Genomic DNA, 17,581 nt, shown 5'->3' with positions numbered 1-17,581 from the left:
TTTTTCTGTGTCTAATTCATAAGGAGACATTTATGGAATATATTTGAATTACCTTTCACTCTAGTTTTAAATAATCGTCAATACTACCACGTGGCATTTTAATATTAAACATTTACCAGGCATACTCTTTAAATCCTACCATGTCTCCATGGGCAAACAATCAAGGAAAGTTCAGAAATTCTCCTGTGACTGAAAAGTCCCACCACTAGATGGCACATTCCTGGTGTGTTACCAAGAGCCCATCTCAAACTCTTCCATGGATCTGGATTCTTCCCGGTATACCGTTCCATATGAAACAGGTTAATCTCTGGAAAGATACACGCACAGCAATGAGCCTCATGTTAATGACTTTTCTTCTAGAGCAGAGGTCAAAAGTTTTTTTCTGTGACGGCCCAGACAGTAAATATTTTAGCTTTGCAGGCCATAAGGTCTCTATTTCAGCTACTAAATCAGCCATTGTAACAGAAAGCAGCCATAGACAACAGATGAATGAATATGTCTGTGTTCCGATAGAAATTTATTTATGGGCACTGAAATTTGAATTTCAAATAATTTTATGTGCCATTAACTATTATCCTTATTTTTATCAACCATTTAAAAATGGAAAACCATTCTTAAAACACATGGCAGGCCAAATTTAACCCACCAACACCTGTCCCAGAACTTAAAATTTCACGAAGTTGATAAACATGATGGTTATTGTGTCTTCCTACCTTTCTGGATCAAAACGTATAGTAGAAATTCCAAAAAAATATTAAATTGCCTAAAAAGAAAGCAGCTCCTTTATTTCTCTATTGTATGGCCTGATTCCAATATAAAGCTCCCGTTAAAGAAGGAATTCTACCCCACAACCCAACAGTCACATGGAAGTTCAAACAATTGGTGAAAAGTGGGATATTTACAAAATCTTCAGCCGAAAGTCATCAAAAGAAGCAAGTACTAGAAATTCCTGGGGAAGCAACTTCCCAAGGATGCAATGCACAGGGCCAGCTACATACCTTGCAGGACCCAGACCCAGTGCAAAATGAAAATGAAAATGGGCAGGTGGGGTCCTTTGTTCAAAAATCAAGAAAAATATGTCATGAAAGTTCTTATAAAGCTTTTTTCTTTCTTCTGCAATTATGTTCTCAATTTGTCCTGAGTTTTTGTTGTTTTTGGTTTGGGGAGGTTTTTTATTTTTGTTTTTGTTTTGTATTTAAGGTCATTCTAAGTAAAGAAACATTACAATTTTAAAGTTATTGGCATTGCCGGGCGTGGTGGCTCACGCCTGTAATCCTAGCACTTTGGGAGGCCGAGGCGGGTGGATTGCTCAAGGTCAGGAGTTCGAAACCAGCCTGAGCGAGACCCCGTCTCTACCAAAAATAGAAATAAATTAATTGACCAACTAAAAATATATATACAAAAAAAAAAATTAGCCGGGCATGGTGGCGCATGCCTGTAGTCACAGCTACTCGGGAGGCTGAGGCAGTAGGATCGCTGAGTCCCGGAGATTGAGGTTGCTGTGAGCCAGGCTGACGCCACGGCACTCACTCTAGCATGGGCAACAAAGTGAGACTCTGTCTCAAAAAAAAAAAAAAAAGTTATTGGCATAGCATAAATTTTACCATTCATTTTTATATTGTGCAATGCCAGTGTAAAATCCAAGTATGAGAACATTTCACTTGTATACAGGATCAATGAAATTACACAATTCATCTTTTGTAGTTCATGCATCTGTATTTTGGTCCTACCAAAACAGTGGACACACAGCACAAAACAAACTCAATTGTTTTTATTTGACTTCTTTAGATACACACACATGCTACCAAACTCTCTACCTTTGGTTTATTGATGAGCAAGAAAATACTGAAAGGAAAAGGAACTATGGGTCATCCTGTCTTTCTATATCCTTATTTTCCACGTAAGTGATTGGCTACTACAGGAAAGTAGCACGAGTAAATCTATGATAGGGTTCCTTGGTCATTCATGTTCTTTAGAACACCAATGCCTTCTGTCTGCACTCAAAGCAAGTTATGGTTTGAATGGGAAGCCAGCTTCTTGGGGTTATCAGAGACTGTGCTTAGTCATAGACATGACACCCCTCCTTTGTACTCTGGACTCCTGCAGACTGTGGGTCCGCTGTGCACATGGGCATTGCATGCACTATATGCCCCTGGCAGTACGGAACAACTACAGACAAAATATCTGGCAAACTCCTCTGATCACTCACACACCCCATGGTTCCATCAGGATTCACTTACAAAATACAAGTTCAAAGATAAAATGACTAAGAATTTTAAGATGGCACAAGAAGAGCATCATACCAAGTGTAGGTCCCTTCTGAACATGGGACCTTGTGTGACTGCACACGTTTTATGCCCATGAAGCCAGCCCTGCTTGTCAGGCATGCTCACAGCACACCGATTTTCAAAGAACACTGTCTTCAAGGCGATCTGCTTCCAAGGCAAGGGGAAGCAGATTACAGCATAGAAGGTGAAACCTGTACTTTGTTGGGAAAGGGTGCTGTTGATGTGAAAAGACAACGTTAATTCACCACTTCTTGCTGAAGAAATAAACCAGAATTCCTTGTGTATCTATTCAGCAAAGGAAAAGATGTCAAATTACATTCTGGATGAGTTTCCCTGAAGTTCTGTTGGGTTTACAGGATGGAAGAAAACATCCCATCTTCAGGTTTTAGGGTCCTAAATCTGCCATTCCTTCCTAGATGAGTGAAAACTGACCACGGCCTTTGGTTCAGTGGTTTTCATTTACTCAGCAGAATTATGGGGGTCCTGAATTTTTTAGGAGTCCTGCTAGTGATACATGTTCTTCCCCAATCCTCGAAGGTTCATTCTGCTTTTTGCTGTAGCAGGTTTCTACGCTGACGGCACCTCCAAAGAATCAGTCTTCATCTGAAGGAAAAGGAATTCAGTCACTGTGCTTGGGTGGCTGTGTAAAGCGGAAATCACAAACTGCTATTCCTTCTTTTAACAAACACCCAATATTTGTGGGCGCTTTTAGCAAGGCAAGTAAATTCCCACTTATTATTAGGTGTTGCAAATCTTTTGATATTTCTGTTTTTCTTTTGATTACTGTCATCATACAGAAATTTATAATTCAATGTCATATTTATAAAAATTTCCATCATAGTTTCCAAGTTTTACAACTGCTGAGAAAAAAAGTCTTTGTAGTTCTTTTCACTATTCCTTGTCATCTTTGTCTTTATATTTCTGAATAATATGTTTTAACTAATATCTCTTGATTTATCTGTTTTAGACATTATTATATATTGTCCTCTTAAAAGGAAGTTGAGAATTTGGCTTTATCACCTTCCCTTTCTTCCTGATGTACCATAATATGTGGTTAAATCAGTGTTCAGTATTTGTCCTCATTATGACTAAATAAATATTGTTCATTGTCATGTCAAGTGGTATACTCTGTGTTTCCTTGTACATCTGTTTATTCCTTGTGCAAACAATATTTTTCTAACTTTTTATTAACCTAGTGTCCTATGTTTCTTAATCTTTGATGCCTCTTTCTTACAAGATTAAAACCCTCAAACAATCATTTTCATCTACTCCCCTGAAGGCCTCACTTTTAGAACCTCCCATCTTCCTATTCAATATGGGCTATTTATTTTTTAAAACTGCTACCCAGCTGTCATCTGGGGACATCCATTCAAAACACTCACATCGGGACCCCATTTCCAGTATCCTAACCTTTCCTTTTTCATGTTGGTTTTTCTTTCGAGTGGCTACCTGACAAAATGTGCAAGGGAGGTAACTTCTTTGAGACCGTTTGCATCTGAAAATATTTTTATTCTACCTTCACTTGTGATTATTAGAGAACTTTAGGTTGGATACCATTTCTGGTCATAATTTTGAAAGCTGGGATCATAGCTTCATTGGAATTATCGCTCCCTTATAATTGGCTAGAGGTTGTTCTTTCTCCTGATTATTTTAAATGTTCTTTTTCTCCAGGGTTCTCTGAAATAGGCCACAGACAGGCCTCATTGTGGTTTGTTTGTTTGTTTATTTTTCCCATCATTCTGGGTAGTGTCTTTGAAACAGGCCTCATTGTGGTTTTTTTGTTTGTTTGTTTTTCCCATCATTCTTGGTAGTGTCTTTGACTTTAGAAGCTCTCAGTCCTTTAGTTCTGAGTAGTATTTTAGAATATGTTTATAAAATAATTTCTTCATCATTTCCCCCTTCTCGCTTTCCAGAAGACCTAAAAGTTGTTCTTGGACCAAGTCTCTAATTTTCTAATCTTTTATCTATGAACAAGAGTTCTGCAAAAATGACTTAAAGGAAAGAGACTTTATTTCAGAGAATACTTTCCAAACCAAGGAGATGCAGTCTTCCCTATAAAATGAAGATGTGACCCAGACAACATAGAGAGAGTATGTCTTTTATACAGAAAGTTCCTGTGCGTGTTCCCACTCAGGTCTTCTTATGCAAATGAAGGATTCAGACTTGCTTAGGTCTGAGTGATTGACTTTTGCTGAACTCTGATTGGTGGACACTTGCTGAGTTCCAATTGGTTGATGTAGCTCACAGCCTATTGGTTGGTTCCAGAGGCAAAAAACAGGAAGAGGCAGCTATGAAATTCCCAAAGTTGAGCAGAGGTAGGGGGTTTCCAGAAACTCAGTATATGTGTGCGACTTCTAGTCAGTGTGTCCATTTGGCTCTAATTTGAATTTAGGCCCATTTAGCCACTCAGGATTCATCTTGAGGGACTGGCTGTTTCAAGGTTCATATATCATCCATCTTTTTATATTTTTGTTCTACTTTTGAGGAGATTTTTTTTAAAGTTTATTTTCCAACTCATCTACAGAAGTTTTATTTTGGAAGTTAGTTTTTAATTCTAAGAGGTCTTTCTTGTTCTTGGGGTTCGATTTTAATGATATTCTACCCATGTTTTGAATATGCAGTATTTTTGTTACTTCTAAGGGTAATAATTATTATATATCTGTAGTTTTTCTTTTTAAGTTTTCTTCAGCTTTTTTTATTATCTCTATTTCTCCTGAGTGCTATTTTTTGTTTGGTCGGTTGAGGATCTTTCATGTTGGAGTGTCTTTCAGTGCATGGTGGTGATCTTTGAAATTCTGTTCATTTTCTAAAGTAAGGCCTTAAATATTTGGAGGCTCTCTGTGTGTCTGTATTTCACTGTAGGGTGGTTTGTGATGAGCTTCCTTTTTGTGAGGAACACTCACATATCTGTATCTGGAGGTCTTTTCTCTAAGATTCTTCAGGTTCCCCAGAGAAATATCCAACAATTGGGTATGGATACATAATTTGCAAGCCCCAGTGCAAAATGAAAATGTGGGGCCTCTTGCTCAAAAGTCAGAAAAAAGTTCAGTTAGAAATACTTAAAAAAAATCTTTTTCTTTAAAAATATCTTATTATGTACAACATGCAATGGGGTAATAATGATACATACATAATAACATAAACTACTAACTACAAGATAGAATTTTGGTGTCATAACTTTATGTACTACAATAAACTATGATATTTTAATAATGTTATTTCTTGATTGACAAATTTTTCTGGCTGTTCTATAAACTCATTTATTAGGTCATGAGTGAAAATTTATATTTTTACCAACTTTAATTCTTCAATCTATGTAAATAAAAATGATGTCAATCATTCTTGGCAAATGCAAGAACTCAACTTTTTATACTTCTTAATTTTAAGAAGGAAAACTAGGTGGAAAGAACAACATGAACAAAGGCAAAGAGATGGGAAAGAGAGGAATGGTAAAACAGATGAATGAACAAGTCAGTGAGGTAAGATCTACATCAAGAGGAATCTTAAACGCTAAGCACAAAACTGTAAAATCTGACAAGACATAAGGCACAGAGACTACGAGTGGAAAAGAGGAGCAACCAGAGATGTAGAAGAATTCTCAAAAAGCAGCTGTCTGAAACTCAATCAGACTGAGATAATCAGTACCAAACATAACCAAGAGGGTATAGGAGAATAAATGAAAGAAATGATGATTAGATTAGAGATATACCATGATTAGTGACCTTTGAGAGATTAATTTCAGTAAAATGGCAGGACCAAACTTCAGAAATAAGAAGTGAAAAGTGGAGGAAGTAAATGCAGAAAAGTATTCTAGAAATAGACAGTAAAAGGAAGGAGTACAGAAATATGAGAAATCTAGAGACAGAAAGGGAACACAGAGGTCATAATCTATACCCTTCATTTTACAGATGAGGAAACTGAGGCCCAGAGAGGTTAAACCCATTCCCTTACTTAACTTGGTTAGCAACAGAGCTTAGAAAACCAGTACAGATGAAATGGTAATTCAGGAAAGATAAGGATCAGGGAAAGACTTTCTGTCTCCAAAGAAGGTTCCATTTAATTCCTCAGTTTCCATTTAAGATCTCATCTTCTTCTGGTACCATGGGCCCATGGCCTTGAAATTATTTTCAATATATCTGATAAAAATTATGACTATGATGATTCACTTGCTGGAGAAAATGCAATGTTGTTGACTTGGGCAAGGGAAAGAGAAATTTGTCTATCATACTTTTTTATTCTTATAGGAATTTTATATTCCTAAAGCCTGAAAGATAGACAGGAAGGGTTACTCATACTAAATTTGAAATGCAACACTGTAATAATCTTGATAATACTCCACCCTGTCCAATTCCAGAGATAACAAATAACCCCAAGGTAACTATCCACCTACAGAAATAGACATTGTAGGGTAAAGACAGTCATTAAAAAAAAAAAAACTCACTCAATTATGGATAATTCCCAATGAGCTGGCAAACACCATTTCGCTATGAGTAGCAAAGAAACACCCTAATAACGTGTATATAAAGGCAATCTAAACTTGAGCGGGACATTCGCCATCAGGGCATCACTCCAGGAACAAACGCTCCAGTCTGGACACCATGTCCGTGCGGTTTTCTTCTGCATCCAGACGGCTTGCCTCTTGCGGGGGTGCGGGCTCCGTGAGGCTCTCCAGTGGGGGAGCCGGCTTTGGAGCCGGGAACGCGTGCGGCGTGCCAGGCATTGGAAGTGGCTTCTCTTGCGCCTTCGGGGGCGGCTCATCTGCTGGAGGCTATGGCGGAGGGCTGGGCGCGGGGAGTGCTTCTTGCGCTGCCTTCACCGGCAATGAACACGGCCTCCTCTCCGGCAACGAGAAGGTCACCATGCAAAACCTCAACGACCGCTTGGCCTCCTACCTGGATAACGTTCGAGCACTGGAGGAGGCCAACGCTGACCTGGAGCAGAAGATCAAGGGGTGGTATGAGAAATTCGGCCCTGGTTCTTGCCGCGGCCTTGATCATGATTACAGCAGATATTTCCCAATAATTGACGACCTTAAGAACCAGGTAAGAAACACATACTAGCCGCCGGGCGCAGAGGCTCACGCCTGTAATCCTAGCGCTCTGGGAGGCCAAGGTGGGCGGATCACTCAAGGTCATGAGTTCGAAACCAGCATGAGCAAGAGCGAGATCCCATCTCTACTAAAAATAGAAAGAAAATTAATTGACCAACTAAAATATATAGAAAAAATTAGCCGGGCATGGTGGTGCATGCCTGTAGTCCCAGCTAATAGGGAGGCTGAGCTGGGAGGATCACTTGAGCCCAGGAGTTTGAGGTTGCTGTGCCTAGGCTGATGCCACAGCCTCTAGCCTGGGCAACAGAGTGAGACTTTGTCTCAAAAAAAGAAAAAAAAACCATACTAGCATAAGTGTTAATAACATTCATGAGAGTATGTAGCCACTCACATATCCCCAGATGTATAAGTGATCACAATTACAGGGCTTTGCCCTCAGCTTCTAAATTTGGGGAGTTCATTATCTATATTAAAAATAATTTATATTAAAATACTAATCTTTGAACATGGCCTACCCATCATGTGGTTTTAGATACGCATGTACACTTTTTGCAATATTAAAATATCAAAAACTTCCCAGTGTCACCCGCTATGTATTTATAAGCTTTCCCATAAAAAGACTTTTTCTTCATGGGTGGGGTGGAGAATAAAAGAGGCCATACTTAAATTTCCCATTTTCAAAAGAATCATCTTATTATTAGAGACAAATGCCAGAAATATTACTAGAATGTCATAGGTAACTTTATTTCAAGGACAGCTGAAATGTCTTTTTGATACATCCTCACTTTTAACTCTCCTTTAATCAGATAATTTCTGCAACTGCAAGTAATGCTAGTGTTGTCCTGCAAAATGACAATGCAAGACTAACAGCGGATGACTTCAGACTAAAGTAAGTAGAGCTGAAGAGAGACACAAAAAAGGTTATCTAAGCATTTTCCTCTTTTATTTAGGTTATTTGAGGTTGGCTCAATTCTTTGTTTTCATTTATTCATTTATTTGTTTTAAACCAAATGCACATTAGAATGACTGGCTGAATAATGTATTTTTACTTGGGAAACTTGGGGGCTAACACATATGAAGGCCAAGGTCACATGAGAGAGAATTTTGAGTATTCCCATTCCCTCACTTCAAAGAAATCCACTAATTTCTTTCACTGTGGGTGACCTCCCTGAAGTTTTAAATATTATTTTAATAGTTTTACCCCAAAGCTTTGTTTGAGCTGTATGATGAATCTAAACAGTAACGTGACTCGTGTCTGACTACTACTGATAAAACTTCCCAACACTTTTCCAAGGTTTGAGAACGAGCTGGCCCTGCACCAGAGCGTGGAGGCGGACATCAACGGCCTGCGCAGAGTCCTGGACGAGCTGACCCTGTGCAGAACCGACCTGGAGATCCAGCTGGAGACGCTGAGCGAGGAGCTGGCTTATCTCAAGAAGAATCACGAGGAGGTGGGTGCTGCCCCGCCTCGCTGGCCTTCACGAAGCGCCTCCCTCCCCAAGTTGAAAATTCACTTCCGAGGCTGACTGTCGTATTCAAGAAGCAACGTGTCCATTTCGCCACATGGCTTAGATTGTTCGAAATGTTTCTATTCCCAGAAGAAACAACTCCCCCTTTACCGCCCCCCCCCCCCCGGCCCCAAAAAGAAAATGTTTCTAGCCATATGGATCCTGTCCGGTCTGGTTCCTTTTAAAAATATATATATATCCAGATCCTAATTGGGTTAAACAAATCTCTCCCAGGAAATGAAGGCCCTGCAGTGCGCGGCGGGCGGCAACGTGAGCGTGGAGATGAACGCGGCGCCCGGGGTGGACCTCACCGTCCTGCTGAACAACATGCGCGCCGAGTACGAGGCCCTGGCGGAGCAGAACCGCAGGGACGCCGAGGCCTGGTTCAACGAAAAGGTAAAACCACCCCCGGTGCGCTGAGCCTGGCCTGGGCGGCCGCGGCCCACCTGGCCCTAACCGCTCCTGGCGTGTCAGAGCGCCTCCCTGCAGCAGCAGATCTCGGACGACGCGGGCGCCACCACCTCCGCCCGGAGCGAACTTACGGAGATGAAACGTACTCTTCAAACCCTGGAGATTGAACTTCAGTCCCTCTTAGCAATGGTAAGCAAAAAGTACAGAACCATTTTGCTTTAGAAATGGGGGCTGGGGGCGGAATTAAAGAGAATTTCCTTCCAGATAATATTATTTTAGTTTTCATCCACCAATTGCTTTGCTTGGCTTAAAAGACACATGTGCATTTTGCCCATGAGGATCCTCTTTGCCTGAAAATATACCTAGATGCTAAGAATTATGAAATGTTAGAAATGAGCAACTACAATTATTTTGAGCTACTCGAGAAAGAAAATAGTTTTCACCCTGAATCTCACTCTCTTCCAAGTCAAAAGATTAAAAACCACTGCTTATGTTCTCATTCATATTCAGAAGCTAAAAAAAAATGGATCTCATAGAAGTAGAGGGTAGAACAGAACAGTGGTTACTAGAAGCTGGGAAGGGTAGGGGGTGGGAGGAATAGGGAGAGGTTGGTTAAAGGATACAAAATTGCATTTAGATAAGAGGCATAATTTCTAGTGTTCTGTAAAACTGTAGGGTGACTATAGTTAGCAAGAATTGTTATATATTTTCAAATAGAAGAAAAGATTTTGAATGTTCCTAACACAAAAAAATGATAAATGTTTTCACTGATGGCCATATTAATCATCCTGATTCTATGACTACACATCATATGTATTGAAATATTACCATGTACCCTATAAATATGTACAATTATTATGTGTCAATTTTTTTTAGAAAAGAAAGAAAAACACTGCTTATGAAGAGAAAAAAATACATTTGCATCCCTCCTAACTTCACCTAACATTTCTTTTGGCTACTTAATTAAAGCACTCACAAGTTCCTTTTTAAGTGGCATAAATAAGAAGCAAAGTAGAGGCATGAAGGTTGGCTATAAAGCTCACCATGCTAATGATAATAATAACCTCTGTCATTAAGGGCTCGCCCAGCACTTCCACCCACATGCGAGTCCACGGTAACCCTGGAGCAAGGGCAGGACAAACTCCATCACTCATGTCATTATTTCCAAAAGAGGAATCTGAGAGTCAAAGAAGTTAAGCAATTCCCGGGAGTCCCACAGTTAGATCTGAAGGAATGAGAATTTCTCTCCAAATTTTCTAACTCCCAAGTCTATAACTTTTCCCACTATGGCTAGTAAAACTCCAGAGTTTATTCACAAAAGAGGGTACGACTGTATATAAAATCAAGACTTTATATAAAAGTACTTGCAGATGAAAGGGTGAGACACTCTCATCTTCATTCAGTGTGAAATTACAGCAAGTGTTACTTCTGTGGATCTTTATACATTTGGATTCACGAGCCAATGAATCGAACCACTGTATTTAAGGCCTAAAAGGGTAACCCTTTGCTTTATTCTACCCATGGAAAGTTTATGCAGTTTACTGTAGGATTATTTTTTTAACAGAAGAGCTACAATCCTCATGAAACAAGACTATCACATGACTAGAAATGAGGTAGCAACAGTGTGGGGAAAATTTTATTAGTGGGGAAAGTGGCAAGTTGCGCCAGAGTCTACAAGCACGAGCGGTATTGGTATGGGGGGGGGGATCTTTAGACTGTGGCCTATGAAGAAACAATTTCATCTTTTCTAACACTCCTGGGCATATGAGTAACATCCATCACCAACTGCGTCATTCTCAAATAGAAAAATAGTATGACATCTAATGAAGACAACAACTAATATTGAACGAATGGAATCTATTAGATAAAAATGATTATTTGCATTATGTAAGGATAACTCTTAATTAGGTCTTCGGTGCTCTGGCTTATTCTAAAACAATACTGTGACATTTTCCACTAAACGCCGTCTTACTGAAACACAGAAACAGTCCCTGGAGTGCTCCCTGACGGAGACCGAGAGCAACTACTGCGCGCAGCTCGGGCAGATCCAGGCGCAGATCGGGGCCCTGGAGGAGCAGCTGCACCAGGTCCGGACCGAGACCGAGGGCCAGAAGCTCGAGTACGAGCAGCTGCTCGACATCAAGGTCCACCTGGAAAAAGAGATCGAGACCTACTGCCGCCTGATAGACGGAGAGGATGGGTAAGTTCTGCTTCTAATGAGAAAATAATTTATTCTAAGGTTATTAAAGATTATTTGAAGTCAAATACAAAGTATCTATGATCCAGAGCATGTGGAGATAAAACTTCATCTGGTGTTATTTCAGAATTCAAAGAACTCCCACCTTAAATCATTGTTTTCCAGTTTCCTAAAAACACAGAATGAAATAATTAATACAAGTTCTCTCTATTTTTAAAGCTCCTGTGTTAAATCAAAAGGCTACAGAGGCCCAGGAAATCAGATAAAAGGTGAACAAAAACTATGCTAAGTATTCGATGTTTATGTATATTTCAAATGATGAGTTATTTCCCATTTATGCATTTGATAAATGATAACAGTTCACATGTGTCCTTTTAGATTCATCTAAAGCCGCCATTGTTAAAACAGTTGTTGAAGAAATAGATCCTCGTGGCAAAGTTCTCTCGTCCAGAGTTCACACCATGGAAGAGAAAGCCACCAAAGTCAACAACAAGAGCGAACAGAGGGTGCCTTCCTGAACTCCAGCCCCCCTAAAAGAATGGCTCCTAAATTAAATACCAAATCGAAACTATGTTCCTAAATAATGGCCCTCTTATTTTTCTGCTTTTCTTCCAATGAATTAAGACAAGCTGTTTTTAGAATGGTAAGATTTCTTTGTCTTTCTCTATGGTGGCGTTTCAATAAAAGTTCTCCCTGTTGCAAGTCATTTTCCCTGGTGCTGATCAATCTTTGCATTTTAAATCTCACCTCCAATGGGAGCTGAATTTTGCTTTTAATTTCTTCTGTTTCATTCAACAGTCTTCACAAGTTAGGAGTACTTTTAACATTTAAACTAGTTGGAGTCTTTTTCACACCTCTGTAAAATTTTGCCTCCTTTCCATCCTTCAATAAATACTTACTGAGCACACACTAAATGCCAGGTATTGAGAATAAAACAGTTAATAAAATCCAGTCCCTGAGATCCACATGCTCATAGAAGTGGAAATTAGAAATTGAAGAATTAGAAACACCCCAAAATAAAAGAATGGCTATAAATGGTGATATTTGAAAGTAGAAGGGAAGAAGAGAGATGCGGGGGCTATAGTAAGTGGAGTATTCTGGTGGGTAATTCATAATCTTGACCACTCCACCATGAGGTTGGGCATTCACAAGTACTGTACTCAGTTTTTGCCATCCAAGACTGCATAGCAATGTGTCTCTCAAGTAAAATATAACTTTTAGTGAAATATTTAGAACTTTCCATCAATGAATCTATTTCTCTAATTTGTGGTTTGAAGCTACATGGGGGTCAGAGGAATAAGCTCAGCAGAAAACCCTCCATCAGCTTATTTGAGGGTGACAATTTACACCTCCTCATGTTAATCTCATAACGGAAAGAGCCTGCTTTTCTCTGGAACCAGTACCATATTACTGATCTCTGCAGAATGGGTTCAGTGCAGTTGAATTGCAATCACTTTCAAGCTGTCTTCCCGCCTCTCTTTCCCAGATGCATTTAATAATACCCAGGTGAACTTAAAGCAAATACTTACTTTCCTGCTTAATTCTTTAATTAACCAGTCCTCTCATCTCATACCCTTACATCAAATTAAGAGAAGAAAGCATCCTGCCACATGGTTTCTTCATCAAATGTACTCAGCTTACAGACTCTTTGGAAGACAATTTGGTAGTTTCTTACAAAAACTAAACATACTCTTAACCATATGATCCAGCAATCGCTGGATTCTTTACTCAAAGGAGTTGAAAACTTCTGTCCACACAAAAATCTGCACACAGATGTTTACAGGAGACGTATTCATAATTGCCAAAACTTGGAAGCAACCAAGATGTCCTTGAGCAAGAGAATGGATAAATAAACTGGTACATCCAGACAATGGAATGTTATTCGACGCTAAAAAGAAATGAGCTATCAAGCCATGAAAGACATGGAGGAATCTTTAAATGTGTATTCCTGAGGGAAAGAAGCCAATCTGAAAAGGCTACATACTGTATGATTCCAACTATATGATATTCCGGAAAAGGGAAAATCATAGAGACAGTAGAAGGATCAGTGGTTGCCGGAGGTTGTTGGAAGAGCAATGAATAGACAGAGCACAGGGGATTTTAAGGGCAGGGAAAACACTTTCTATGATACCGTAAGGATGGATAGATGGCACTGTACACGCATCCAAACCTGAGATAGGGAACGGCAGGCCTTACTCAGTAGAGGCATAAGCCTGGGAAGAAGGTTGTGGATAAAACAGGAGACAGCAGAGAAACCAGCCAAAACCAGTTGGAGCCCAGATGACATAAGAAAACAACCTCAGATTACCCTCACTGCTCTTTATACACCAGTTATAATTCCTTACCATGCTAAAAGAAACTCCTGCCAGCACCACGACAGTTTACAAATGCCAAGGCAACTCCTAGGAATTGTCCTACATGGTTGAAATGAGAATGACCCTCCCTCAACCCCCTCTCCCCTCCCAAGAAACACACAGACAATCCTCCCTTTGTTTAATCCCCAGCCAAGAAATACCCACAAAAACAGGCAGCCAACAACACAAACGCTGCTGTGTCTACGGGGAGCCACTTTTCTTTTTATGATTTTTTGTCTTTCTTCCTCAGTACACTTGCTTTTGCCTTACTCTTTGGGCTTGCTCTTGAATTTTTTCTTGCATGAAGCCAAGAATTCACTTGGCGGCCAGGCTGGACCCCAGTTTTGGGGTCCACTTTCCTTTATCAAACCCACTGAATATACAACACCAAGAGTGAACCTTAATGTAAAAAAAAAACAGTCTTTAAATTTAAAAAAAAACTGTTTTAATACTTAGCTCTGATTTATTCAGTATTTCAGATGTCGGACCACCAACTTATAACTCAGGAAATAAACTCTTTCCACTAGAACCAGGTCAAATAAACTCTTTTTACTAAAACCAGGCTATATTCGGGACTTTCTGACATAAATTCCAGGAAAGAGTTCACAATAATTGGTAACCAGCACTTCGTATGTGCTAGACTCTATTCTGAGCATCACTGGATCCTCAGGACAACCCTATGAGGTAGGTACTGTTATTATCCTCGTTTTAGGAAACTGAAGCAGAGAGCAGCTGCGTAATTAGCCCAGGGTCACGCAGCTAATAACTGGCGGTGCTGGAAAGCCAACCCAGGCAGTCTGGCTCAGGGTCTGTGCTTAACCACAACATCATACCACACTCTGAGAACCTTACCACTCCACCTTCCTTCTCCCAAGAGAATGGATGAAAAAGCTAAGTGCACACTAACTTTTAGCAGAGCCTTCATTCAGAGTCTCCTTCCCAAACAAATTTGGGCAGTCATTTCACGGGAGGAATTAGCACACTAGAATCGGAGTCTCAGGGAAAAAAAACAACAACAAAAAAACCCTAGGAATCCAGTGACAAAGCAAACCTCATTCATGTTCAAGAAAAATGGTTATCCAAATTTGCTAATAGAAATGTACAAAACGCATACTTGAAATTAAACAATAAGTTCATCACAAGGAAAATGAGCATATGACCATTAGAATAAGATAATGAAATCAAGGGGTTCCTTTGATCAGGTTTGCCTGCCCTGCTTGTTTTTTGGTTGCTTGCTTTTTGTTGTTTTTCCCCCCCTATTTCCATGAAGCTGAAGGCCACACAGCTGCAGCTGAACAGTGAAAATTAACCTTCACAGGTTACTTTATAGATACCATTCATAAGTCACCATGGTAATGGTCACTTCAGCTGCTTTTCAGGAACGTGGACCAGCTCCTGTCCAGTGCAAACCCATTGAGAGCACCAACCCTTCAACTGGGCCTATGCAAGTGACCAAGAGTTGGCCTTTTCAATCAAAGGGCCAAAAACTCCACCCTCAGATCATGCTAGTGCTACCATTTTCTGTACATATGTCCTATGAAATGCCATGAACCCCAACTACACTTGTGCAGAAGAAACCTGTTACTTCATTTTTCCCCACTGCCAATCGCCTTTCCCCAAGCCTTAGACCACCCCACTTCCCTAACCCATAAATATGCTAAGCCTTTTCTTTGGGGAGGAGGATTTAAGAGCTGTTCTTCCACCTCCTGGCTCCTAGGCCTTGCAAATAAATCTTTTTTCTTTTGCAAAATTCATGATTTACTGTGCAAGGTCAGAATGGACCTGGACCCGGCCACTAACAATAATATAATGAAAACTTTATCCTGTAGTAAGGAGACATTAACACTATATAAAGTTTAATTAAATTCAATTATTTTGAATACCTATCATACACACATCATATAATGCTCTGATACTTAGGAAACTCTCAAGAAAAGACCCATGATATACTGCTGAATACCAGTTTCTTACCATGAATAAAAAAATCACTCTTAGGAAAGAAATATATAGATAGAAGTGGCCCAGAGATTTTCTTAAATCTATCCTCCACTTTAAGAAAGGACTGAAGTATACCTAAACTTTTAGAGTAGGTATTAGTTTAGAGGAAATTTATGATTACAGAAATTCAAGAGACTTGCCCGTATGAGTAAACAGGCGAGACAGTCTTCCAAGGAGTTAAGCATCGTGTTCTAGTCTTGCTTTGATATAGAAATGTTTTGTGATCTGTGTTGCCCCTGAGCTTCCGAGCCAACTCATCTCCAAAATGGCTTAATAATATGTCCCTAACTTATTTCACAAAAGTTAATTAGTATTTGTAAAATATCTAGACGCAGATTATGTTAATAATAACTTTGCAATCTCATTATAACCCTTATCTAAGAAACAAAAGCCTTGTAGACTATGCCACTGACATATACCCTTTTTCTTATTTTGTTCATGGAAAGCATGGGCAAAAGATTAAAAACTTGACCAGATCACAACAAAATCAGTAATAAGTCTCTTAATATGAGCTATGTCTTTTAACTTGCCACGTACTAAGCATGAGCTGATGGTCCAAATTACAGTTTTATATTCATTAAACTTAAATATTTTTGGTCAAAAAAAATCCAAGCAGCCCACCACATATTCCATATCTTTCAGTGACAATCATGCTATATATGTTTTTCAAAGTGATCAATATCCATAACATTGAAAAATCACATTCAGAAAAAAAATCACTCTTTCAAAACTAAACCTGTAATTAGTTAACCAATCAATTTGTACCATTATAAGTGATAGAGACCTGGCCCTGTGTGACATGTCCACTTTATTATAATAATTTAAATAATTAATATTTACAAAATGTTTGTGCCCTTCAGACTGTCTTATAGTCATTCATTATTGGAGCTGCCCAACATTCATTTGAGATTGTTCAATGTTATTATTTTCATTTGCCTAGTAGGGAAATGAGGCATGACAAGACTGGATACCTTCCCAAGGGCATCAAGGCAGGAGAATAAAGAGTCTACTTCCCTATGACAACTCATGCTCCATCTACAGTACCATAATTATTGGTTTTCTAGGTAGTGATGAGAAGCCCTCTACTTCAGCCCTCTACTTCATATATCTTACTCCCCAATGATCAATGAAATGCTCACTTCTCAAAGTAACTCATAATGCCTTAAATACATAAATTTAAACAAAAAGACAGTAAACGATATTTTTGAGGTAAAGAAGTGAACAATGTGGAGACTCAGAAGTTAGTTGAATTGAAGTTCTACTGGACCAAACCAAGAAATCTTAATCCAAATAATTCTCCATCAAACACCATATGTTCATGAATTTTAGTGAAATTGATAAGCAAGTTACAGCAACAGTTTTATTATTTTAGTCTCCAAGTCTTAGAAAAGCAATTTAAAAGCTCCCATGACCAAAAGATCACTAGATGTAAAGAGTCTGTAATTGAAATAAAAAAGAAAATATTCAGTAAAGTGGAAATAATAGAGATACTCTATGAGCATTTGCCCAACAAGAGTACAAGACATTTCTCACTTGAATTATTAATTCGCTTTGTTATACGGGGAGGACTAGGGTCTATTCCAGAGGTGAAAAAGATATGCATTTACTCATATTTAATATTGACCTTGGAGGCTGTGATTTGGTATAACTCTACCTGACACCTTTTTTATGTATATAAAAATATCCTTTGGGGCATCTTTCCACCTACAGACTGGACACTATTTAAAAAATCTCCCAATTATGAAAAACAACAATTAGAATGCAAGTAAATTTTA

The 17,581-nt window shown here is 39.1% G+C and overlaps 1 protein-coding gene across 1 annotated transcript; it reads left to right on the top strand.

Moving 5' to 3' along the window:
- The first annotated feature begins 6,886 nt into the window (after positions 1-6,886).
- On the top strand, positions 6,887-12,033 carry LOC105872068 (keratin, type I cytoskeletal 27). The gene is made up of 8 exons (XM_012765818.2): positions 6,887-7,330; positions 8,145-8,227; positions 8,633-8,789; positions 9,081-9,242; positions 9,321-9,446; positions 11,240-11,457; positions 11,674-11,723; positions 11,833-12,033. The coding sequence occupies exons 1-8, from the start codon at positions 6,887-6,889 to the stop codon at positions 11,970-11,972; spliced, it is 1,380 nt and encodes a 459-aa protein (XP_012621272.2). The 3' UTR covers positions 11,973-12,033.
- The last annotated feature ends 5,548 nt before the right edge of the window (positions 12,034-17,581 follow it).

The sequence above is a fragment of the Microcebus murinus genome, chromosome 18, assembly GCF_040939455.1.
Source record: "Microcebus murinus isolate Inina chromosome 18, M.murinus_Inina_mat1.0, whole genome shotgun sequence".
NCBI lineage: Eukaryota > Metazoa > Chordata > Mammalia > Primates > Cheirogaleidae > Microcebus > Microcebus murinus.
This window is presented reverse-complemented; position numbering and strand designations above follow the sequence as displayed.